This window comes from Rattus norvegicus, chromosome 10 (genome assembly GCF_036323735.1).
Source record: "Rattus norvegicus strain BN/NHsdMcwi chromosome 10, GRCr8, whole genome shotgun sequence".
In the NCBI taxonomy this organism is placed as follows: domain Eukaryota; kingdom Metazoa; phylum Chordata; class Mammalia; order Rodentia; family Muridae; genus Rattus; species Rattus norvegicus.
The window spans coordinates 74,936,508-74,963,730 of NC_086028.1; the positions used below are offsets into that span (position 1 = coordinate 74,936,508).

At 44.3% G+C, this 27,223-nt stretch overlaps 1 protein-coding gene across 6 annotated transcripts in view; it reads right to left on the reverse strand.

Moving 5' to 3' along the window:
• The window catches only part of Ankfn1 (ankyrin-repeat and fibronectin type III domain containing 1), a 388,671-nt gene that overhangs the window by 225,224 nt on the left and 136,224 nt on the right, over positions 1-27,223 (reverse strand). For all 6 annotated transcript variants that reach the window (XM_039087383.2, XM_039087381.2, XM_039087379.2 and 3 more), the window contains exon 2: positions 25,957-25,997. Coding sequence is in view for 3 of the 6 variants with exons in the window: in XM_039087379.2 (XP_038943307.1) it covers positions 25,957-25,997 (41 nt within the window). In the remaining 3 variants the exon portion in view is untranslated. The remainder of the gene's footprint in view (positions 1-25,956; positions 25,998-27,223) is intronic.

A 27,223-nucleotide genomic window follows, 5' to 3' on the forward strand; every position in this document is an offset into this window, starting at 1 on the left:
TTAACACCTGTGTAGGGTCTTGTGGATATGTTTGGTTTATGAAATCTATCTATCATCTAATTTTTTTTTCTTTCTCCTCCGTCTTGCCCTAGATTCCCTCAATTATTTTCTGCAACTGTATATTTTTATATTACTTTGTGCATTTCCATTTAAAAATGTTCCTAAGAAGTGAGAGGAAGGCAAGCAAGTACAGATGGCCCAGCAATGCATTTAGATAACTCAGCTGCAAATTGAATGCCTTTGTCTCTTCTCTGAGGAGAAGAAGATCCTGCCAAGAGCCTGACTCCTGGTCTCACTCACCATTAGATAGGTGTGTCACTTTCTGTGGAGCGCTTGGTTTTCTCCAGGGAACAATAAAGATTCTGGGGGTTGCTTTACAGAGTAAAGAAGTAGACGTGCCAAGCTGAAAACAAACGAGGGGACTGTGTTGTGGTCTGGGGAGAATGTAACGATTCCTTCCACAACTGCTGCGTGTCTCTGTGAGTGAAACAACAGTTGTTGCCCTCTGTGCCAGCAGGACTGGGTGGTCCAAAGAATCGGCAAATGAGAGGTGGTAAAGGCTCTCCTGGTGTGGTTGGTGACCCTGGACAACCTTGCCATCAAGTCACTGGACAAAGACTAGACACTCCAGGGGATTCATCCTTCAGATAGAGAGGATGGTGTGTGGCCTTTGAGACTCATCCAAGGCATGGTTTACCATTCTGTCTGTTTAATTTTGGGAAAGTCTCTACAATGAAGAAGATAATTTATTAAAAATGGCCTTTCAAAGAAAAGGTAGCTATAACTGCTTTTGGAGATCCTTTTCCGTAATGAAAGCCTCAGAAAGTTAGCGGAGTTTGCATGTTATGTGCTCATGTCATCACCCAATGGCAGGTTGGAGCAGCTTGTAGGCCTGAGTTCTGCGGATAAGCCAGACACAGGAAAATACCCAGTAGCAAATTGCTGTGAGCTGGCTTGGTACCTTCTTTAAAGAGTTTAAAATCAAAGGGATACCCCAGGAATTCATTCTTCTCCATAGCCGAGAGACAGAGATAAACATACAGACATACGAATAGGGGTGTTGGGTAGGGGAACCCATAGAGTAAATGCTTGCTGGCCACCCACTAAGCACATCAGGGGAGAAATGAATGAGCACAGGAACATATCATTGCACAGGTTTTCCAGTGTAGGATTCCTCCCTGTGCACCTGTAGATTTATTTATTCCTTGGAAACTAAACATAATCAGTGGGGGCTGCGGATTACTCCTGTTTCCCTTCCTCTGTTTCCTGCCCATTTTATTCATCTCTCTCTTCTTTCTCTTTGTCGTCACCCTTATCCCCGAGTCCCTGTCCCCTCTTCCCTCTCAACTCTGCAGTCTAGGGATGGAAACATGAGCTGGAAATCTGATAAACATGGCAAAATCCTTTCGAGTAATGAGAGGTCAAAACTCCTTATTAGCTTCTTTTAAAAGCATTTATTGATTCATTCAGAGTAGTGCTCATGTGTGCACATGTTCGTGTGTGTGTGTGTGTGTGTGTGTGTGTGTGTGTGAGGTGTGTATATAGTTTATGTATGGGGGTGTGCGTGTTGTGTGTGTGTGTGTGTGCAGCTGTACACGTCTGAAGGTCAAAGAACAACTTGTAGGATTGATTCTATCATGTGACTTCTGGGAACCCAACTCAGGTCATCAGGTTTGGTGGCAAGTACCTTTCCTCAGCCAGCATCCTGCTCTACCTGCTAACTTCTTAACAAACATCACTGCTGATTTAAATGTAACCAAGTGGAAAACTGGCTTCAGTAGGACAGAACCTGCTCCCTGACAGAGATTTCATTTACAAAAATATCCTACACACTTACATCAAATTTCATTTATTACTTGACTCATTGAGCATGGAATGTGTGGTCAGAAGCCTCTCTGATGAGTTACAATTGAACTCCCTTATCTCATTGTAAAGCTGGGTAAAGTTCCCACAGAAAAGGACACCAATGAAAGGTATCCAGAGCCAGGGGAGCTGAGCTTTCATTGGAATGATACTGAAGACACCTTTTACAGACTGTTACTAACAAGGCTATCTTTTGTCATTATCAAGATTGTATGTGGCAGCTGCGATTTCAGCTCCCTTTTGGAAAGAGGTGAAATACCAACATTTTCAAGAAATTAAATGCCGGGGGCAGTTTTAGCCTGCTCTCCTACTTTTCTGCATGGGAAGAACCATTCAAACTGTTTAAACATAACGAAGTCTTGGGTGCTCATCAATGGCGGCTGTGTTAAGTACTTGAGCGTGCCTGATCGTTCATTATACTGGGGAGGGAAAGCTTAGATTTCTCTTATTTCCTCATCAATGGGTAGCTTGAGGAAGAGAAGTCACTTAATTCTTCAAGCCTGCCTTCCCCTCTAAGTGGAGAAAAGCTGTAGCTTTGTGCCTAGATCACTTTAAGAATGTTGTAGGGAAAATTTGTATTGATTTACTATTTTGAATGCACTGCCACACTTTCTAGATTAATGAGATAGTAGTTATGTTTGTATTTCTGGGTGAGAGCAATCTCATTAAAGAAAAATAAATTCTAGATGTGTGTGCTAACATCTCCTTTTCTTACTATGCCCCCTCAGACATTACTAATCAACACTGCTCTTTTACATGAGCTGGGTCTTGGTTTCAGAATTTATGAATAATACAACAGTTTATGTGCTTCATGTAAGTTATTTGTTGTGCATTTTTGGGTATGTATATGTGCAAGTATTCACATGTGTGAGTACATGTCAGTGCATGCGTTCGTGTGTGTATGTGTGTGTGTGTATGCATGTGTGTGTGTGTATCTGTGTGAATTTAATGTATGTGTGTTTACATGAAGAAGCCATACATAGCACAACCTTAAGTATTGTTTCTCAAGTGCCATCTACATTTTTGTTTTGAGACAGTCTCTAATTGGACCGGAGCTAGCTTGCCAATAGGATATGCTAGCTAGCCAACACCACTGGAGCTCTTGGTGTCTCTGCTTGCCCAATCCTGAGATTGTAAGCCCATGTGTTCCCACACCTAGCATTTTTTACCTGAGTTCTAGAGACCAAGCTCAGGTCTTTGCGCTTGTGTGGCAAGCACTTTGCCAACTGGACCATCCGTAAGCCCTCACCATGCATTTTGGGGTAAGAAAAACTATAGCATAGTGCAGGGAATGTTTAATGGCATTGTGTCCCATGGAGTGAGTTCTAAAGAAAAATCATTACTGTGGTGGTCTCAAATCCAAAGCTTTCAGGGGACTAGGGAGTGAGGGAGGATGCATGAGTTATGGTATTTTTTGGGTTCTATCTTTTATGCAAACAATGGGCTCCCATTCCTATGAGGATGTGTGAGGGAGCGCAATACAGTTGGGCAAACTGTAAAACTTCTGTAACCCCGTCCCCTTGGGAAAAGTACTAATCATGGTGTAGCAGAAAATCCAGAAGCCTTGGTAACATCTTCCGTGATTAACTTCCAATAAGTGAGTTGGGAAGAAGAAGAAAACAGTCTTCCTGCTGGTTCTTCTTCCTGAAAAGCCACCGAGGCCAATATCCTGCCCTGAGGGCTAATGATCTCTGCTTTTAGCCACTACGGCCCCCAATTCTTCATTCTGAAATCTCTAGCTTAGTGCACGACCCCTGTGGGAACACACACTGCTTCAATGACTGGGGTGCTGGAAGCCTAGTTATCTATTTACGGCATATGTGTTCACATATTTAGGTTGACTTGGCTAATCTGGGCCCTTTGCTTTTCCATGTAAGGTTTAGAATCAGTCCATCAAGTTCTAAGAACTATCTTCCTAGGGTTTGAAATGGATTTTCTTTGAATTTTCAGCTGAGATAACTATTTTTTTTTCTTTTCACCATTTTGAGACTTCCTGGACACAAATAGGACACATCTGCCATTTATTTGGGTCTACTTGCACGATCTTGAACAACCTCTTCCTCCAGGATCTCAGACGTTAGACTAAACTTAGCTGTGGGTCAGTCACTTGCTCTCTGGTACTCTGCGTTCCTCCAGGAAGCCTCTAGATGACTTGGGGATTTCCAGCTCCACCCCAGGCTGTGCACACTTAACCCTCAGCCCTATCTCCCTTGTCTCTCCTGACCTCCAGGTCAGTTGCTAGACTGCTCATTCACTTGACAACAGCCAGCTCTCCCTGGGGGTCTCCTTTCCCAGTCTCTTACTCATGCCTCCTGGGATGGCCTTCTAAGAAAACCACATGGCTTTCATCTTTGTCTCGGGGGCCACTTCTGAGGCAACTGTGACAAGCATTAAATTGATTTCCAAGTCAAATGTAATAAAATGAGTTCTCAGAATCTAATTGCAAAGTCTTCCACTTGGGATAATTTCTGGGGAGGGTTCTCCAGGGAGAAGGGCCTGGCTGTGGGCTTAGACTTAGACACTGTCTGTTCTCTATCAACTTCTGCCTTCCACCTACATCAAAACAACCTTTTATGCCTTATGAAGCTGCTCTGGTTATTAAATGAGGTGTTAAATCTCATATTCATTTGACAAATATTTATTTCTTCAGGCATAACATATGTAAAGAACATGGTTAAGTGGCTGGGGCAGACTGTAGTGTGACATAAGGAACTATGTGTTTTTGATGCTGGTTGCTTTTGGTGCGTACTACTGTATGAGAAGAAAATCTGGAAAGCTACTGAGAAACAAACTAATAGCACTGGGATATGCATTTGCCTAAGATGAGTCTACACCTCTTCTTCTACTCACAGGTGCTGTGTACAACCGGATCCAGCGTACCAGCCATGTAGCCTCATCAATGGCCCTCGGTCTGTCTGAGGATGAAATCATGACTTCTAACAAAAGACTCGGTTAAGGAGTCAGCGAAGGTATGGGTAGAAAGGTGAGGGGCTATAATCCCGAGATTATAGCCATGAACTGCCAAGCCTGGCCCTTAATAGTCAACTTCTGTGGTAGACTATTTACAAGATTAAACCAGGTAACTGGGAGTTAGAAAATCCAGTTTAGTGCCCAACAGAAAATAAATAGTTGATGAAGAGAAATGGTGCCAACAGCTGTTGTAAAACTGTTTCATGCCTCTGATTTTATACATATATATAGATATATATCTGTATGTATATACAGATATACATATATCTGTATATATGTATATGTGTATGTGTGTGTGTGTGTGTGTGTGTGTGTGTGTGTGTCTGTGTCTGTGTGTGTGTGTGAGACACTTCAGAAATTGGGGCTCAGCAGCACCTATGAAACATTTCTAGGTTCTTAGATCTCAGAACAAGGAACTGGATGGAGAAAGGCAGAAAGCAGCAGAAACAGGCATACTTTGCTAGAGAAAAATGCATTGCATTTTAGGGAGTAGAAGGGAAGTTTAGCAGCATATGGGGCTCAGCTCCAGAGCTGGGGCCTTGATGTCTGTCACACTGCTAGAGCCTTTGAGCTCATTTGCACGGTGTGTGAAAGCTGTGTCCTCTGTGGTTCTACCAAGAGCATCATGGGTAGCTTTCTTAGATCTCCACCCAGGGAAGCGAAGTTTAGGATTGGAATGAGTCCTGGTCACCTTCAGCACTCCAGACATCTCTCCAGTGGCACTGATGCCTGATTTAATTGGAGCCTCTCCAGCCTTCCTCTATGCCAACTTCTGTCTTTCATATGCTAATTTTGTAGCCTTTGCTCCGGGCCTTCTGGACCGCCCTTTCTGCCCCATTCTCCTGACTCCTAAGTGTATTTTTTTAATATTAATTTTTTAATAATAGTGAAATATTAATGAAAAATCTGTTTCTTACTTCCACTGTACATGGCTCTCACATTTGCATATCTACTGTATTCTAATGCCCCAACTTCCTCTCTTGTACCCTAATTCAGACTTGTGCCTCACTTTGCCAAATAACTATTTCAAGTATCTTTGTAAGCACGCCGTGATGTGGTAGCAAGGCCACTGTCACCTGCTGATGTTGCGGTAGTTTATCATAATTTTGCTTGCTGTCCTAGTTAGATTGTGCTGTCAGCTAGACCGAACCCAAGTATCTGGCCAAGGTCAGATTGGCTTATGGCTGTTTCTCTGATACATTGTCTTAATTGCTAATTGATGTAGGAGGGACCAGCCCACTGTGGGTGGTGCCATCCCTAGGCAGGTGGGTCTGGGCTACATGAGCCAGCCAGGGATAACAAGACAGTGAGCGCTGATCCTGCCTTTGCATCTTTCAATGAGCAGTAACTTGTAAGTAGAATATGAAGGTAGCTGTGTTTGTAGTGACAAGCAGAACTTTGAGGAGGAAACTCTAGCGCATGCTGAAATTCGCCCCTCTCTAACCTTGCTTTGATGTTCTCTTGACGTATGCTGGTTAACAGTGTGGCATAGAGCTAGGGCAGAATTAAAAAGAATTCTGAAAAAAAGTAATTGGTACTTAAAATGCATAAAATATAAGAACCAATGAATGCATAAAAGATGAGATCTAAGTAGAGGTTTTATAATATTCTTCAGTTTTTCCTGATGCAGAACTACCTTTTAGCATTCATGGATTTGGTTTTTGCATAAACATTTGTGATGTATCACACTCATCAAAGGAACCTGTTTATGTTTCTGAAAAGTAGCTAAGATACCAGGTCACGCTCCCCTGCAGTGCTCTCTCTCTCTCTCTCTCTCTCTCTCTCTCTCTCTCTCTCTCTGTGTGTGTGTGTGTGTGTTTGTGTGCTCTGAGCCTCACAGACCCTGCCCATCAAAGCTATGAGATAAGTTTATGGTCCCACCTTGAGCCCTGCTCTGCGCCCCTCCTCCTACAGGCTAAGCCAGGCTAGATTAGTGGTGAGAAGCACGCTCATCCCTCTTAATATCTGTGAGTCTGAAACTTTCCTTGTTCTTCAGAAGGTGTGTTCCTCCCATCTCGGTCTATCGTGACTCTTTCCTAAGGCAGATGTCCAGATTTAAAGGGAAGACTCTTCCTTCAAGGTCCCAATCATGGTGTTGATGTCCCAGTGCTCTGTCCCTACCACTGCCCTCCTTCGTCAAGGCTGAATCGTGGCTGGCTGAGTTCCTGAGGCCTTTTCTCCTACTGAAGCTTATTGCGAGTGTCGATTTCATGGCTGCTTCTTCCTATGCACTTGCCTCTCTCATTTTCTCCTTTTCAAACACAAAGTATCTTTGTTTCCCAAAGGAATAACAGTTGACATGACAATACTAATCACATCACCTAAATCAAAGCTCTGATTGGAAAATTCCCATTTTGATCAATTAAAAAACCAAGACATTATTATTGAAACTTATTTGGATTACTGTTACTGTTGTTGTTGTTTTGTTCTTTGAGATATGATCAAAGTCTAGATAACTAGACTGGCTGCAAACTTGCTATATAGCTGAAATGGGGTTCAACCTCCCGATTCCCCAACCTCCCCATCCTAAGTGCTGAAATTATGGGCACAGCCCATCACACATGGCGCTGATCGTTTAATAGACTAAGTTCTTCAACATGTGCATTCTATGAGATTTGTAGAAGGAAAAAATAAGAAAAAGAAAGTAAGAGGACCCTACAAACACAGTCTGGGCCTCTCTGTGATATGAGTGGTACCTATTAACTCAGGTCAATGTCTGCCTCTACTATATTGACTAAAGTTCACTCTCCTAGAAAGAGTAGTTTCTTGCGCAGACATGGTAGAGGGTTGGAGTGGAAGCCATAGATGTGACAGAGAAAGGATTGCTCCAGGAGATGGTGTGGAGTCGCCTTGCAAGTGCTACTGATTTGCCTTTATCTTCTTAGACCAGATGATGGTGTGAGGGCATGGCAAAGAGTAACTGTGGCATGCATAGACCTCTGTGGTGTTGAGACAGGTGTTCTGCACGTCAGTGAGGACACATAGGCAGGAAGGAGCCTTTTCACCATCTTCAGGGAACAGCCCGATCTTCTTCTTCTTCTCCAACCTTGCACTAGGCTGATCTCCCTTTCTTTACTAAATCACAGCAAAGTTCTCCTACTAAAAGAATCCATAAACATGACTCAGTGCTGTAGCGAAACGACCAAAACCAGTTGCCAGCACAGCTGCAGCCCCATGTGGAAACTTCAGAGTAAAACTCACATTCTCGTTTCCTTAGAGAAGCTCCCTCTCTTGATCTCGTCTCCTAGCTCCCACTTCTATTTAGTCTTCAATTTAATGACACAATTAAAACAGCCTCCAATGTTTTTCCGTCAAAGCCTTAGAAACAAATGGGGCGATGGCCCCCTCCCCATACAGATAAAAATAGTATCGCTTTATGGAGTTGATTTGAAATGTTACTGACAGAATTTGAGAGTTTAGAGAGAGATTTTTGGATTCCAAAGTCAATGTGTAAAGGAGAAGATCGATATGGTCAGCATCAACAGTATAAACTGCTGCTCTCTAGCCACAGGGTGAGCCATTCCACCTTTCCTCATTAAGACCCGAGCAGCTGGCGTGGCAGGATGCTCACTGCTGAGTGCCGGATGGAGTTGCTCTTGCAGCATGCAGATGCCATGGAGACAGAAGAGAGCATCCTGTAGGAAGTCAGGGTGAAGAGCCCACGATGGATTGTGAGCTAGTTACAGAGCACACGAGCCCATTCCCCCACTGACTGGAGGAGTAAAGCACGATCACCTCTCCGGCCACACCAAGGAAACATGCACCAACTGGTTTGGACCATAACATGTTAAAAAGGAGATGATAGTTCTCCGTAATGATCCCACCCCCCGAGCCTCCTTCTGGTTCCTGCCATAAAGTCCATAATACTCTGGGCAGGAAGGCATGGGTGGCTCACTCTCGGAACCCCTGCCACACTTAGGAACTTTTCTCAATTTTCCTTGGTAAATCTACTTCTTTTTTCTTTACTCATTGCTTGTCCACGTTTCCCATTCTGGAATGTGTGAGACAGTGAATCCAGACGCCATTGGTTGCGGGCAGCTGCAGTAATGATTATCTGACACCCTAGTTCTTGGAATTGGGTTCACCAACAGCTAAGAAAGTGGCCAAAATGTTACACACACACACACACACACACACACACACACACACACACACACACACACATACACACACACACTCAGAACTACTTTACAGTTGGTTCAGCCCTTCACTTTGTGATGGGTTTGCAAAGGGCATGGAATGGTTTGCCTCCCACAAACTCTCATACCGGAGGCAAAGGCTCATTGAGCAGAACCCTAGGAAACATTTCTTTCACAATGTAACCGTTATTTTTCTTTTGCAGTTCAGCTAAATGTGCATATTGTCAACAGGAGCCACTGGATTAGAATTAAAAGTGATTTCTTGCTGGTGTACCCAGCCAATTTTAAGGGGTTAGAGACAAGTATGCAATCAGAGGCTTGAGTAATTCCCATACATACCCAGGATTACTGGAAACCCTGCTTTGGGAAGCACAACACGGAGATTTAAAAACCATTAATTGCCCAAACTACAAGACACATTGAAATTTGAATGGGAGAAAATTTGGCATTCAGAGGAGTCCCTTTAAGGTAAGACCTTACAAATGCAAAACACTGGCTTAATTGGCTGCTCTGAGGAGTGAATTTGGTAGGAAATAGGTATTTACAGGCTTGAATGTCACCAAGGGTGGACCCCTCCCCATCCTAACTTTGGTTAATGTCCCAGGAAAGGGAAAGTATAGAAAATATTTCTCCTCAGAACAATGTTTCTCAGCATCCCTAATGGTACAGTTCTTTAATACAGTTCCTCAGATTGTGCTGACCCCCAACCATAAAACTGTTTTTGTCACTGCTTCATAACTGTAGCTTTGGAGGATGGAGTTATCAAGGACTCCTTGGAGCCTCTGAAGAGAGAGCTCTCTCCATCTGCTAAAGCATGGTTTTTAAAATAGGTGTTTCTACCCTTTATTCCTTTTAGTCTGCTCTGTTGCACCATATTCTGTTCAAAACGCTAGGACCTGAGTTGTATCTCCACCCCCGAGTTGGAGACAGTAGATATAGATGATAGCATACAAAGGCAGGGAAAAGGTAGGGACAGGGCAAAGAGAAGGAGACCCTACCCCACTCTGAGACTGGCTGAAGCCTCCTATCTGCTGAGAGTCAACAGTTCCAGCATGACTAGTTACATTCACTGTGAAGGCTGCCGATGTACAGACTACACTCCTGTTAGATCCAAAGCAGACTGACCCCTGCATATCCCCAAAAGGCAGTACTGGTGCCACTGACATAAACAGAAGGAACGTTACTGGGTCATCGGAAGCCTAGACTCGGCACTCCTCAGGAATCTTGGTGAAGCAGGTTTCTCTTTACCAGGGAAGGCACTACCTCCCTTCATCTGTCCACAACTGGTCAACCACCCCAGGCAAGGGCATCTAGTTCCCAAATAGTCCTTAGAGCTTGTAGCAGCTTAAAGCCCTCCACCCTGCTGACCGTCATATAAAACCTTTCCTGCCAAGTAGCTGTCTTCTGTTCTTGGAAGCAAACAGGCAGTTTATTCCCCTGGTACAGTTTTCTCTCTACTAAGCAAGTGGTCCAGGTCGGTGGTTTCACTGTGAGCCCACTTACAATTACTTTCACACAGAGATATTTTTAAATCAAAATGGTTAGCCAGACACAATGCTAAGGATTGGGGGTATTGTGACTGAGAGTGGGTTTACCTCTTTCCCAGATAATTCCTGACGTCTTTGTAAATCTATTGTTTTGCTCACAGTAAACTTCCTGAACAACCTTAGGGACCCAAGGTGCTACTTCATCAGCTTCAATCCTGGCCACTAAAGGTTAAATAAGTCTCTCTTAACTTCCTTAGCAACTCTTTAAAGACGACTTCAAATTCCACCAGAGCTGAATTACCTATAACTCTCCTTTGAGAAGCTTCCATTTCAATCAAAGTTAAGGTTCCTTTTAAGGAATTCCAACTCTCTTTCATGCTGGTTCATCTTGAAATTCTTTCCTGCACTGAAGTCAAGGAACCGGAGATCGCTATAGAAAGTAAAGCTGTTTCCATTGCCCAGTGAGCCGTCTTCTTCAGTCAAACCCTGACTGAATAGAATAGAAAGGAATAGAATCCTATCAATGTCCCTTAGAGAGCTGACCCAAACGGACCTGTCATACACCTGGCCAGAAAAGCTGGCTCAGAGAACAGTAGTTCTCAACCTGTGGGTCATGACCCTTTGGGGATCAAATGATCCTTTCTCAGGGTTACCTTAGACTATTTGCATATCAGAGATTTACATTATGATTCATAACAGTAGCCCAATTACAGCTATGAAGTAGCAACGAAAATAATTTTATATTGGGGGGGGGTGTGTGTCACCGCAACAGGAGGAACTATGTTAGAGGGTCTCAGCTTTAGGAAGTTTTAGAAGCACAGCTTTAGAAAATAGTTTATAACCTACTAAGAGACCAGGAATTAGTTTCCTGATAGGCAGACAGGTAGGCAGAGGGGTCATAACTGGTAATAAAGATGGTGAACTTCCAAGTTGTCTGGCTTCTTCCTCTCCAAGAGGGCTAACCATTGAGGTTTGGTCTGTTGGTGTGTACTGTAATGCTAAATTCTATATCCTAAGGTCTAGTTGCCTCAAGACAACAGAATTCTCAAACACGCCAGCTTTTGTGGTGCAACCTTGCTCCTTAATTTAAAACTATTGGTTGATTAAAACAGCTACAGCCAATTACTGGAGGAAATAGAGACAGGCAGGTTTTCAGTTACTTGGTGTATGTGGCGTGTCACAGGTGGGACAGTAAAGGAGGAAAGGACAGGAGAGAGTGAAGGAATGCGCCATGAGCTGAGACAGACTGTCACCACATGGCCATGAGAAACAGCAAGTATCTGGGGTCCACAGCTGGGGCAGTAGCCAGGCCAGCAGTTAGAAAAGTAGATTAGGGTTACCCCCCCAGTAATGCGCTAAGCCAAATAAAATAATGAGTCAAAATAACCACAGTCGGAGTCTCATTCATTTGTAAGCTAGACAAGGATAAGTTCAAATGACATCAACTGTGGCTACCTTCTTCCTTACTCTGCAACCTGAGAGAAAAGTTTGGCACCTTAAGATGAAAACCTGGAAGGCTTTTTCTCTTGCCAGCAGGGCTGCCCTGATGGGGGACCAGCTGAAGAAGTTATAGATCAAGATATATGCCCACCCAAGTGGGTCCATCATCTGCCTTGCCTTGGTTCAAAATGGCCAACTCTAGGGGTTGGGGATTTAGCTCAGTGGTAGAGCGCTTGCCTAGGAAGCGCAAGGCCCTGGGTTCGGTCCCCAGCTCCGAAAAAAAAGAACAAAAAAAAAAAAAAAAGGCCAACTCTAAATCAGTGAGGGAGAACCCTGTGTAGACCCTTGAGAAACCTCAGCTCTCAGGGAGAGACTGGATTTTCTGGCTTTGAATTTCCTTATTTTAGAGTGAACTTCCTTTCTCTGTGCCTGCTGCATTTCTTCACCTCTAATAAAAGATGGATTCTGTCTGTTGTGTCTGAGATTCTCCCTGCTGCTACCTGTTGTGATCCAGAATTCTTTCATGCTTTTTTAGTTCTTTATCCGTCAGAGAAAATTAACCTGATTCAGATCCCTAGATAGTAACACTATCTAACCCCTACATAACACTACTCAACTCTGTCCTAACACTACCTCTGTCCTAACACTGCTTGACTCTGTCCTAACACTGCCTGATTCTGTCCTAACACTGCTTGACTCTGTCCTAACACTGTCTGACTCCATTCATGGCCTGCTCTCACTCTTCATAGTACCTCATGCTTTATACAACAAATACATGTGCACTATATGTAATACTGTCTGTCTCTCATGTTTTACTGTGTCTCTCATCTGTGCTAATAGGAGGGAGATCAAGTCAAGACCAGGAGTCTAGGGCTGGAGAGATGGCCCAGCAGTTACGAGCACCGACTACTCTTCCTGAGGTCCCTAGTTCAATTCCCAGCAACCACATGGTGGCTCACAACCATCTGTAATGAGATCTGATGCCCTCTTCTGCTGTGTCTGAAGATAGCTACAGTGTATTCATATACATTAAATAAATATTTTTTTTAAGAAAAGATCAGGAGCCTAGAGGAGGCGGGAACAGGATTATGGTGACAAAATGAGACAAGTTTAGAGAGGGTCAAGGTGAGATTAGGGCAGGTCCATCTCCCTTTTATCCACAGCCTCGCCTCTGGCATTCCCATTTGAGTAAGAGTCACAGCTGTGCTGAGCTCTTGGTGCCCAATGAGTGATCGGCCCTCACCTAAGGCAGACTCTGGCTGCAGAGACTCATGGGCTGACTCAGCATTTGCCCTTGGGGCTGAAAGTGCAAATGAGGTGATGAAGTGACAGGCTGGTAATTCTCCCTCTCCTTCTTTCCATTTTCTCCTCTTTTTGATATTGACAGATATTTTCTCCAAACCGAGCAATTCCTTTTTTCCCTCCTCTTCTGGATTTTTCCAGCATCCAGCTGAAAGAAAAGAGGTGCAAACACCAAGGAGAGTGTAGTGTTGTTATTCTGTCAGAGGGAGAACTACTCTCCAAGGTGAGAGCACAGAAACAAAGGCGGGATCGATCAGGGCTAGAAACAACCCAGAGGCTTCCTGGGAGGCTGTGTAGGCAGTGAGGTCCGCACAAGAGCACGGGCTGAATGCTGACTGAAATGTGATCTCATAAGCAACGTGAAATCCAATCAATTATATCGAACCACATTTAAAAGCGGGGCCTTCTGCATAGAAGAACAGCATGTAGCCCAAGTAAATCGTCAATGAGCATGGATTTCACAGCTACTTCTCATCGCTGCCTAGGGCATACCAGTGGATAAGCAGGCCAAACTCAGGAGAATACCATGTGCCCAAGAATGAATGCCTCCAAACCTCTTGAGCCAGCCAACACCAAACCTCTAACTACGATTTAGTATCCCACATCGTTTTTCCTTTAAGGAAAACTCACTAATTGAGCCAACTACATACATCTATTTAGCAACTGGGACTTGGCATTTGGTTTATGCCGTCATTTGGGAGTTGTCTTAGCAGGAGTCTATTTCCCTTTTGAAATGCGCCAGGAATGAATTTTCCAACACTGTAAAGACATTGGATTTAAGTTCCTAGAGGTCGTCCTCTTGTGAGTTGAAGCTGGGGGCGACCATAGTGCATTCCTTTGAATCATTGAGACAGTTGCTTTCGGGTAAACGATGTGTGCCAAACACCTTGGGGATGTTATGAAAAGCATTCTAGGGGCCAGGCTCAGGTCAGGCAGATAAAAGCACTTTTATATTTTCTACAATAGAGACACAAACATACTTCATGTTGCAGAAAGGAATATGCAAGTAAATATCGCAACAACTAAACATTGCTAATGTGTTTGCTCCGAGCTAACCATACCCAAAGTGATACCACTGGGAGGACTTCAAGGCTCGGAGGCCTTGGAAGTATGCAAATCAGAGAGAGATGATAATGAGGGAATTCAGGAGCTATGAAAAGCAGCAACATCGTGCATCCGAGAGACAAAGCTGAATCTTGACCAGGGAGATCAGACTGAACTTTGAAATGATTGACTGCTTTTGTTTCTACTGTTGATGAAGCGTACTAGCTGGAGATGAGACGAGGCAGACCTTGGAGATATTCATCCACTGCCTTTTCAGATCACTGGCTTTCTGATGATATTTGAATAAAGCACAACCTGAAAATTCAATGGCTGCTTCTGTCCACTGGCGCTTTGTTGACAGGCTACAAGTTTCCCAGTGTGCTGACCATAACTTGAAATGTGTTCCTGTACATGAGTCTCTTTTCTCTGTGCTTATCTCACCTCTAATAGAAGGGCATAGTCATCATCTTCCTTTTGGAAAAAGTTGATTTTATTACTTTAAATGGGGTGTGTGTGTGTGTGTGTATGTGTGTGTATCGTGCATGTGCGTATGTTCATGTGAGTGCAGGTCCCTGCAGAGAACACCATGAGCAAGTACTCTTAACCACTGAGCCATCTGTCTCTTTAGCCCCTTATCTATCTTCTTTATAACTACTGAACCATCTCTCCATCCCCTCATTTATCTTCTTTACTGACAACCTTCTCTAAGTGCCCCTTACACAGTGTCTGACAAAATGTATGTTGGGTCTAAATTCTCTGTATCAGTGTGCCGAGTAGGGCAGATAAAGTAGAGCAGGGGCAGCCGGTCAGTCACGCTGGTTACAGCTACTGCTTCCTTCCTAGAGAAACTGTCATATTGCACGTGCAACTCTCCCTCAGGAAGAGTCTGCCCAGCCCTTCTTCCTACTTTCTTAGTTCCCACGCTACTGACTCCAGCCCACAATTCATGTCTGTCTCTGGCTGAAGGCTGGGGTCAGGAGTTGTACACACCCATAATTCCAGCCCTTGAAAGGCAGAGGTAGGACGTTCATGAGTTTGTGGCTAAATCAAATCAAAATAAGTTCATTTGTAGGTATTCTGGAGAAAGTTTTGTTCAGATGAATAATCTCCGAGGATGATAATTTTAGCAGTTTTTTTGCTGAAAGCTATCTTCTCTCTGTGTGTATGTGTATATGTGTTGCACCAATGTTGCATTTTATAAAAAAAAAAAAAGAAGAGGAAGCCAGCGATATATTTGGTAGAGGTGAGGTATGGTGCGGTGAGAAGGGGGTGCCAATGTCAGCCCATGCTGAGGCATCCCTTCCCCTGAGGTACCAACCATATGACTGATATAGTATTGAATAGAGTGAATGCAGAGAGGAGTTGAGGGGGTAGAGAAAGGCAGAGAAAGAGTGAGAGAGTGAGAGTGAAAGCAAGAGAGAGAGAAAGAGAGAGAGAGAGAGAGAGAGAGAGAGAGAGAGAGAGAGAGAGAGGTAGAGGCTGGTCATGAACACATGGAGAGAAAGGCAGGAGGGGGAAGGGGGATGGGGAGATAAGGGTAAGAGAGTAAGAGAGTGAGGAGGGGGCAAACAGTCCCTTCTATAGTGAGTCAGGCATACCTGGCTGTTGCCAGGTAACTGTGGGGCGGTGCCTAGAAGAAATGCTAACAGTGAGTGCAGGTGTAAATGTGTGGAAGTCAGAGGACAACCTCAGGTGTTGGTTGCCTTCAACCCTGTTTGATACAGTCTCTCCCTTAACTACCATAGTTTACACCAGGCTAGCTCACCTGTGCGCTTCCAGTGACTTACCTGTCTCTGTCTCCTCACTCAACACATGAGTGCTGGTCTTACACTTGTTTGCTACTCTATCTGTTTCAATGTGAATTCTGGGGATTTGAACTCAAGTCTTCACGTCCAAGCAGCAAGTGCCTCACTCTCTTTACCTTCCCAGGCCGCTCAGCATGTAATTTAATTGTAAAAGTTGTCAATCATCTAACTGCTGATCATTGGAACAGATAACAAAATGCGTGGCATCATACTGCAATGTAATCTGTTCTCAAGCTAAAATAGCAAACTGTGGCCACATGTCCATTTGGGCTAGCCTCAGAAACAATGAACGGACTGCCAGGAAATTAATGGTACCATTTGTAATGTCTTAAAAGCTATGAAGATATGGCGGTTGCTGTCCCTTGATAAAGTTTAAATGAGCACATAGGTTTGTGGGTTGGTTTGTTTGGTTTTAAAGAATGACAAAGAAGAACAGGGTGAGAAAGGGGGTAGGTGAAGTTCAAGTCCACTTACAATAACGTAATTCTTAAAAAACAATAAAAACAAAAACAAAAAGCCAAAACTACTTCAAGTTGAGATTACATTAGAAGAGATGATTCCGTTGGTAAGAATGTGTGCTATGCAAGCACAAGGATCTAAGTTCAAATCCCCAGAACCCATATAAAAAGTCAGGTATGTCTGTGCTTGTGTCTATAACCCCAGCACAGCAAGAGATGGAGACAGGAGGATTGCTGGGGCTTTCTGGCTGCTAGCATAGTAGCAGGTTCAGGGAGAGACCCTGTCTCAAAGTCATAATGCAGACAGATATAGAGCAGGACACTGGGTATTCTCCTCTGCCTTTATATGTGTGTTTGCCTTCCCACATATGTTTGTACACCACCCCCTTACCGCACAATGAAGCCAAATTCTGAGGTGTTGGTTAAAGGTAAGATGAATATTGATTATTCATATCATTTTTCTCCTACCAACATACTCTAATTACTGAAATATAGGTTCACTATGTATACTAGGTTGGGCTCAAACTCTCAATCTTCCTGCCTCCAACTCCCATGTTAGGCTTACAAAGTATGTGCTACCAACCCACTTCTTTATTCATTTTATTGTGGTGCTGGGGATGGAACCCGGGTCCTTGGACTTGACAGGCAATTTCTCTTCTCACTGACCTTACGCTCTTAGCCAATACTTTCTGTTTCTGATGAATGAGTTTACAGGCACTGTACTAAATGTTAATATTAGAACCGTCTTCTTAATGCTCCACAATGTGTACACTGACTTTGTGTGTAGCTCTTGTTATGTGTGCAATCCTGTCCCTTCCTGTTCTTCTGATGAAGCCACAGCTAAAGCAGCCAGAGATGTTTCCTGCTAAGGACATCCTAGCCAGGGAAAAGACCTGAGCCACACAGAGTGCATTCCTTTGGGTTTGGAAGCCATGGGGGTTTCCCAAGGGGGAATCAGAGGTCAGATGCCCACAAGCTTGTATGGGTGCCATGTGGGCATTTATACAGTCTGCAGAGTCAGACTGGTGTGGCCACCTGAGACCCTTAAGCATGTGGGGAGAAGAGAGTAGCTCTCATGCTAGAGCAGATGATTCATGGAGCCTCCCTAACCAGGCGGGACGCTGTCCCACCCAAACGCTCACTCTCTGCGGACACGCTGAATCTCAACCTTCTGCCAATTCTTTTGCCAGTCTCCATTAACCCTGTTCATGGCTCTTGCGGTTGAAAACACCATTTAGGGTGGATACAGTGATGCAGGCTTTGGGTCAACAATCAGCAGTGAGGAGGAACCCATCTTCATGGTGAGAAAGGGTGAGACATGCCTTTGGGAGAGGTGGCACATTGATCTGTGGCCAAATTCTAAATCGGCTTTTAAGAAAAATGATTTTTGAATTGGGGAAAACAGCAAGAGCAACAACTTCTTAAACATCCACAGTTTTCGGGCTCTTCCTCCCACTCCTACCCCCGCTGCTATCGGAAGTGGAAGGGCCGTGTTCTGCTGGGGACGGTTTGCACAAGGAGCGATTGTTAAAGGTTTTAGGAATTTCTGAGCTATTTGCTAAACTCAGACATTCTAAGACGTTAACTTACAGAGGACAGTTACGTAACTCGTATTAAGAACAAAGGAAGAAAACACTCAAAACTCATCGCTTCCTAATTACTTTGCTCCGCTGTGTGGCTTTCCAAGTGTTTTCCCTCTTTGCTCCATTTTACTCAGGTGTTACTGTGTATCTCCCTAACTCTGCATTTACTAATATGTTGCTACTTGAAATGTCTATAAAAGGAGTGTTTCATTCATTCATCCATCCATCCATTTATTCATTCTTGTTTTTTTCTGTTGCACGGGGTCTATATTGAGGGTCTTGTGCTTGCTAGGCAAGACTGCTATCACTGAGCTTACCCCCAGCTCCTTGAAGGAACAATGATGCCACACAGAGATCAGCAAATACTTCAGATGAGGCTTTGATGTATCGTCTTGTTAAGTATCTAGATTAAGAAGCGGATGGGTATAGGTCTAACAACGTAGATTGAATAAAGAGGATTGTTCCGTCTGCAGCCGTCACATGATGAACACTGTAGACATTTGAAGACATATTCAATTGTATTAAGAACCAACTAGTGCCCTGCTTAGCACAGAAGGCACTGACAATATTGGGGAAGAGAGTGTGTGTGACGCGTACTAATGCTTCATTTTAGTCTTAGTCATGAGCATGATCAGAAATATCAACCCTATTTACATGGGAACTATATTCATTCATCAATTTCAGCTTTAGGGTAGAGATAGGAGAGCTCGGCACAAAATAGGAGCAGAATCCTGTGAGAGCTGGTTAGCTACAGAGAAGCTATAATACTATTCCTTGTCTTATTGTTATTTGTAAACTGTGTTATTTGCCCATCCTATCAGTAAGAGTTAGAATAAGTACAGCACATACACACACACACACACACACACACACACACACACACACACACACACACACATGTATGCATGTGCATGATTTGCTCACCAGTCCATACCCCTCTACCATTTTCAGAAGCAGTTGGGGAAGGCATTGCTGTGGAAAGAACATCACAGGCCACTCTTGGTGATTCTGTAGAACTAGGAATGATGAAGGGAAGAGGGGAGTGAGAAAGAAAGCAAGATGAGATGGGATTGCAGTGCATATAGCCATAGGGTGGCCAGGGAGTGTGAGGGATTGAATGGGATATGTCCCCAGTAGGCTCATGTAGTTAAACACTTGGCCCTCTGTTAGCGGCACTGTTTGGAGGAGTTATGGAACCTTTGCGGGTAGAGCCTTGTTGGAGGAAGTATATTGCCAGGGGACATTTTAAGAGTTTATAGCCTTGCCCGCTTCCAATTTACTCTCTCGGCTTCCTATGTGTTGCTAAGGACGTGATCTCTCAGTTTCCTGCTTGGGCAGTCTGCCTCCCTGCCTTTTTTGCCACTGTAGGCTCTCCTTTTGGAACTGTAACCCAAAATAATCCTTTCTTTCTTGAGTTGGCTGTGTCATGGTGTTTTATCACAGCAACTAAAATCACTACGTGAGGATTGAGCAGTCACCACAAGGGAGGTAGGCGGCCATCTTGAGGTAGGCTGCTGAAGAATGAGATGCAGTCCTTTCTGAATGGCTTTTGTAAGTGGTGACCATGTTGTCCACCTCTTTAGACGTCTCTGTTTCCATCTCATGGGTATCTGAGATTAGGTAGCCCATAAAGTAGTTTATTTGGTCAAGTTGAACTATCATGTCAATGCTGAAATGATTTGAGATTACCCCCACAGTCCTGGGGTACTGGGAACAAGTTATGCCCAGTTGTTCCTGTTCACACACGGGGGATAACATGGCATGTCCCCCACTGTGAGAAAAACAAACACAACAATGACCTTCTTAACTATTGATTATTGATTTCGGTTAACAGTGGTTTCCCTGTATTCTTTACCTGAATCCATCCTGGTAGTAACCTAGGAGGCAGTCATGAAGGTGTGTCCTCACATCAGGAACAAGTTCAGAGGGATAAGACAAAGCACACTGCTGGCAGCGTCTAGTGTGGATATAACGCAAATGACCTAGACCCGAGCTCTCATGGGAGTCAGCGCCAGAAGAGAAGATTGCCATGCACTAGCAGACAGGTATGGAACTAGCCTTTTGGTTTCTTAAGGGCACCGATATCAGTCTGCAGATAGGTCCCTGTTGGGGTAGGAGAGCTGCCTGTGTTAGAGTTTGCTGCCGAGTTTCAGAAAAGCATTGACTGAATACCAGGTTGTGCAGGAGAATGTCACGGACATTTCAGGGATGACAAAGATCAATAAAATAGGACTCTCCCTTCAAGGAGCTCCTTCTTTACCAATCTCTTGAGTGAAGTCAAGAGGCAAGTCAAACTGGAACAGGGATTTAAAGAAGGAAAAACCACGAGAGCTCCAGTCAGTTCTCAGGAATAGACTGATGCAGCTGTGATCCGAGAACCTGGATAAAGGTCTTATGTTATGGGACACCATGTACAGAGGGATAAGCAAAGCTGGGGCAGCTTAGCTGGGGCCTCTTAAGGCCTCTGGGTTAACCTTGGGGCGTGCTCTCCCCATTAGACAATAGCCACCCTGCACCTGGGATGAAAGCTTTGTTTCGCTGGAACTCTGTAGGGCCAGGCTTCTCAACAGTATCTTTTTATTTCAGGCCGTAACATTTTAAGTCAGACATTGTAAAGGGAACCTGGACAAACCGAAAAGCTCTAACTAACCCAGTCCTTTGAAGGATGCTTAATGGGACAAGGGAGGTTTAGTCTGGGTAAGGAAGACTCTGAGAGTTACATGAGATTAGATTCCAAAATATTTGGAGGGTTGTCATGTGGGATGAATGGATGCTTCTAAGGGGATCCAAGAAGACACAGCCAGCACAAGTGACCTGGAGTCACAGGGAAGTTATCTCAGGCTAGGAAAAGACAGGGTGGCCTTTCCACCAGAACAGAGAAGTGGAGGAGTAGTTCCTACAGGGATGCTGTGACCTCTGAGGTTGGGGCATTGTACCTTCAGACATGGAATGTGTTTTCCCCAAATAAAACCCCCATGATTAACAATTTCTTAACAAGAGCATTTGCTAAACCTTAGGAATCACAGTAAGGTCATATTTTCTCCTAGGCAGACCTCAGGGATGGTAATTAACATATGAATAGCAAGTATCTTTAAGTTCCTTAGAAACTTAAGAAATAATTGCATTTAGGTCGGGACCAGTGTAGAAATGGATGCCCAGTAGTCTTAGATCTCTGCTGAACAGTGGGAGGTCAGATGCAAAGGGAATCCATTATGTGGGGACCTCAGGTCCGTTTCCAGACAAAGAAACAAACAGAAGGAATGCAAGGTGACCATGGGTGCAACTTCAGATGCTTTAGCTCGGATGCTTTGCAGCTCTGAAAAGGCAACAGAAGGCAGCCAAGCCTTTGCCTAGGCAATGAAAAGAGACAGCCTAAACCACTTTGCCCTAGATAAATACCCCATCTCTGTACAGCTCAGCACCACAGACCTCTGCAAAGGCCACTTCAATTGCTAGGAAGAAGCAAAGGCCATCAGAATACAGCCAAAGCAACGCATTCTGCCACACATGAGCTTGTGCACTCGAAACAAGCAATTAGCAAGTAGATATATACAGAATTGTGCAAAGAGGCCAGTGGGGAACAAAACTCCTCTAAGCTTGGTGAATTCAAGAAGAATAAGGAAGAGGAGGGAGATCTAGAGGGGAGGGGGACTGGAGAGGGAGGGGAAGAACAGGAGGAGGAGGAGGAAAGGGAGGAAGAGGAAAGGTGAGAGGAGAGGGAGAAGAAGGAGGAGGAAGAAAGGGAGTGGGGAGGAGGAGGAGGAGGAAGGAGAGAGGGAGGGGAGGGGGAGGGGAGGAGACTGACATTGCAATCCAGACAAACCCCAAGAGGATTTTAGAGGAAAATTTTTTGCTTAATTGATGAGAGCCCCCAGACAAAGCCATGGGCCCACAATTTATTAAAAGTTGCTTCTTCCCCCCTGAACCCACCAACTTCCATCATTTTCGAACATTCTTTCTGACTTCTTTCATTAAGGTTCCCTTCTTTCACTGGAGCAGACAGAGCTCTGGGGAAATCTCCCCCATCCCCCACCAACTCAGCCCCACCAACAGGGCATTGAACGAGAGCCAGGGTGTTGTCTGCGTGAAGAGAAATTGCAAAACCACAAATTGCAGAAAATCCAGACTGCCAAAATATCGAAAGGAACACACAATATCGCCATGCCTCTTAAAAAGCAATTGCGCATTTTACAGGCCTCTGGGTAGTTCAGGTTTGCTTGGCAACTTTCTCTCACATACCACCCAGAGAGGACAGTGCTCCGTCAGAGGCAGTGGTCCTGAATACTGTGGGGAGTGGAGTTCGACAACAGTAGGGGCAAGACTGAAGGAGACTGCCTGGATTCAGCAGGATTCTATTTTCTGTGACTGTATAGATTCGACTTCAAGGCTCAAAGTTTGTCTTCAGAATGTCAGGAACCCCACAAACAAAACAAAACAAAAAGGATCACCAAATCCAACCAACCAACCAAGCAAAAACACCATACAAAGCCCTTACACATCAATGCACTTTTAGGTGTCCCCCCACCTACACAGTCTTGTGTGATTATTATAACCTTTGGAAACAGTCAGCAAAAGCCCTCCTCCCTTTTCTTCTTTGACCTTCCACAATAGAAGAACTTAGAGAGTGAGGTGTTCTCAGGATCATCACCTCAGAGAGAGTGAAATGGGAGGAACTTGGCTGTGCGGGCTCAGAGTTCCACTCTGAGGGTTCCTTCCATTGCCCAGCTCTATTTTCCCATCATGCCTATCTTCCTTACTTGGCTAAGTTGTCCTCCTCCAGTGAAGTTTCTATTCCACGCACTGTACACATTTCCAAAACCCCATAAACTGAACACGTATTGGTGAACTGGTTGTTGATTGTGTGTCAGACATCCTTAGGTCCTTGGGCTCCAGAGATGTTGATGACTGTGAGGAGTATGCATAGTCAAGAGGTTTATTCATTTTATTTTATGTGTGCCTTACTTTGGGTTTTATTGCTAGGAAGACACACCATGACCAAGGCAACTCTTATAAAGGCAAACATTTAAATTGCTGCTGGTTTACAATTTCAGATGTTCCGTCCATTATCATCATGGAGGAAAAGCACGGGAGCATCCAGGCCAACATGGTAATGAAGAAGGGGCTGAGTGTTCTACATCTTGATCCAAAGGCAGCCAGAAAGAGACTGTCTCTTCCGCCCTGGGTGGATCTTACACACTAGGAGCCTCCAAAGCCCACCTACACAGTGACACACATCCTCCAACGAAGCCACACCTCCACACAAAGTCACTTCCCATGGACCAAGCATATCCAAATTACTACAATGTGTATTAGTAGTTTGCCTTTATGTCTGTCTGTGTACCATGCACATGCCTGGTACCCAAAGAGGCCAGAAGAGGGCATCGGACCCTGTGAAACTGGAGTTACAGACAATTGTGAGCTACTATGTCAGTGCTGGGAACCAAGCCTAGGTCCTCTGCAGCTGCTTTAGTGCTCTGAATCACTGATAATCTCTTGAGCCCCAGTGTAATAGTTTTACCGCATTTCTGTGACTCCTCAGGAAAGACTAGACTTCTTCCACTCACCCAGAGAAGACTCAGGGATTTGAGTAGGCCCCCCTGTGTCTGGATAGTGTGAATTCCAGTGCTTGCTACACATTGGAAATTTTCCTAATGGACTAGGTCACTGTGCACTGGGTGTGATCACTATGGTGAACCAGCCAATCCCTTGCTCTTCTGACCAGAGGTCTATAAGGCAGTGGGTGCTTTAACTGAGATCTTGATAAAGAGATGTGTGTGTGTGTGTGGGGGGGGAAGGTGGTAAGAATCATCGTTGATATGCTTACATTTATACATAATGGTTTAGGATGTTGCTTTGAATTGCCTTTTACTGGAGTTGGAGAGATGGCTCAGGGGTTAAGAGACATATTGCTCTTCCAGAGGATCAGAGTTTGGGTCCTGGCAGCCAAGCCCCTATAACTCCAGCTCTAGGGGATCAGAAACCTCCTTCTTCTGTCCTCCGTGAGCACCTGCACATGCATAAATGTGCTCCCTTTTTCTTCTCTCTTCCCTGTCTAACTTGTTCATAACCAATAAATAAAATAAATCTTATAAAATATTAAACTGGGGGTTGGAGAAATGACTCAGCAGCGATGAACATGTACTCCTTTTCCAGAGGCTCCAAGCTGGGTTCCCAGCACCCACATCAGGTGGCCCACAACCACTTGCCATGACTATAGCTCCAGAGAATTTGAGCTCCTCTCCTAACGCTATGGGCATCTGCATTCAAGCACACCCTTCTCCTCCCAATACACATAAAGATAATTTAAAAAAGAGAGAAACCTTCAAAAAATGAGATTGCTGGCCACCTAATATCCACCACAGACACATACGAACTATATTTTAAGATTTAATATCGAATTGCTTAAAACATGGGTGGAAGCGAGCTGACAGTGTCATATGCTAAAGAGCTACAAAATATGAATACGGAGGAGGATTAGCACAAGGCATTCCATCGAGTGAGCGCCATGTTCCAAAGAGGGAAAAACAGTGAAAGCTCACATCTGTACAAGCAATACACTCATGATAAGGAGGCCTGCTCCTGAAAATCTAATGTGACTTTTTTGGGGAAAGCCACTTCAAATATTTCTCACATGCAGGTGTTTTGATAATGCAATCCAGACCAAAGCAATAGAACCTGGGGCTCAATCTTTAGAAACCGTCTGGTGGATGCATAGAACACTTGGACCTGGAGTCTGAATGATGCTGAGAGTCTCTTGCTGCTGATGCTTGAATATTTACCGGCAAGCAGTGGGATCAATTTGCTGGATGGAGCGAACAGAAAGACATCACCCGGGAAGTCAAGATGAACTAAGTTTTGCTTGCAGTTCAGCCGAACACATTGTCATAGGAACTGAACGATCCGAGGGGAATTTATTAGCGTTTGTGTGGTATGGGGAATTCCAGTGAGACCTTGGGATTCTGACAGGTCTAAGAATGTCTAGTTAAATGCTCCAGTGGCTGGCAAGATGAACCCCTTGCTGGAAATTCTGTATAAACCAGGATAGTATGAAGTGCAAACGGCTGGCTCACCCCTTTACTCTGTGGTTGCTTATCTTGTGCCCACTTATCTTCCTTGGCAAGTAGCTCATTAGCTTTTCCAGCTACTTGTGAATAACCTACAGCCTTCATGTTGGTCCTAACTCAATTCTTTGCCTTTTGAATTTATGTGTTACTAGATTATTCCAGAGATAAACACATACTGAGGGATATATTCACATGCTAATCTTAAAGGCAAAAACCGGGAAATGCCTATTCTCAGTTCAGACCCACCCCAGTTTTATCTGGTCTTACGGAAGAGAAGAGATGTGTAGCTTGGTACAGGCACTGGGAATTCCAGAGTGAATGCAATATACAGGAGATTTGCTCTAGAAACAACATACGTTTATAGAGTAGCCATAATTAGCAGATACAGGGAGGAATTACTGAGGAAACTGCCTGGTTCTTAAACAAGGAGGGGCCTGTGAATCCATGGTGAGGACTGACTGAGAAAAGAGAAATAAATCAGCCACTCGAGGGGGGATGAATATTCAGATGTTGGGTGTCATTTAGCCACAATGTCACAACAAATATGCATAATGCCCCCTTTGCTTTTAGATGCCATATTCTCGTAGCCACGATTCCAGGTCTTCTTCCAAAACCGTTTCTAAAATGCTTCCACAGTGTTCCACAAATAAGCCCCGAGAAATGTTAGCTCCAAACCGTGGCCTCATTTGGTGGCACCGGATTTTTAATGATGCAGCAGTGGGAGTTAGGAGATGGGAGCCTTAAAGGTTTTGGAATGACAGCTGAGACACAGATATTATTTTGAGGAAGAAATGTACTTACATTTTGCTGCAAGTGAAATGTCTGTCTTTGAAGGGCAGCCTCTGTAATAAAGAGAGAGAGAGAGAGAAAAAATCGTGTTTAAGAAATTGTACAGTAACTAATTCAAATGGGAGAATAAAAGAAGCCCACATTGAATTGCCTTTAAAGGTACAGCCACTGATGGAAAAATAACGAGGAATCTAAAGGTGAAAACTTATTTATCCGGAGATTCTTCCTGGGGAGCAAGAAGCTAGAACCCACAAAGCAAGCATTTAAGTCAAGCACCATGTTTCCTTTCACATTCAGTTACCAGCCCCTGAGCTTCCTGAATGTGGATGTTCGATTTGCCTCCCAGGTCCTATCCTGCAGCGGAACTAGGAGGCATCTGGTTGACAAGCTTGCCAGCCGAGACTCAACATTCTCTCACTTCTGGATCATGTTGCCATTCTACCTTGACTTTGAAGGCCCAGTTCTGACACATTGTTCCATTAAAAGATGTCCAAAGAAAGGAAGAAAGAAAGAAAGAAAGAAAGAAAGAAAGAAAGAAAGAAAGAAAGGAAGAAAGAAAGAAAGAGGGGTTGGGGATTTAGCTCAGTGGTAGAGCGCTTGCCTAGCAAGCACAAGGCCCTGGGTTCGGTCCCCAGCTCCGAGAAAAAAAAGAAGAAAGAAAAAGAAAGAAAGAAAGAAAGAAAGAAAGAAAGAAAGAAAGAAAGAAAGAAAGCCATAGTTGTCTCAACTCATGTTTACTGGGATAAGCAGACAATTTTCTCTTCCAAGAAATAAAAAGCATTTGTAGGGGCTGAAGGGGGGGACTTCAGGAGATGCCAGGCTTCTCAAGGATGGCAAGGAAAAGGGAAAACAATTAAGCTACCCGTCCACTTAGAAGGGATTCACCAAGTGTGCAGGCAACTTGCTCCGTATGCTAGTCATTCAGACACTTCAGCTTGTTTTAGAAATGTTTGGTTATAGCCAGGGGAGTACTTCAGGGTTAGCATGTTTAACGGGGGAGGCTGGCCTAAGTTCTCCCTTTCTACTCCTGCCCTGCGCCGTCTCCCAACAACACGACAGATTCTAAACACTCTGAGATTTGAGTGGATTGAAGGTGTCTCTCACACTGAGCATCCAAGGGTCCTCAGGCCCTCATGAAGTCATCCAAGGGTCCTCAGACCCTCATGAAGCGCTCGCTGTGGACAGTGACCTGGAGGAGTTGATTACTCACTATGTGAGTAACACGCTTCCAATCTCTGCCATGTGATTCGTGTGTAGCCCAGCCCCCAACACACACACA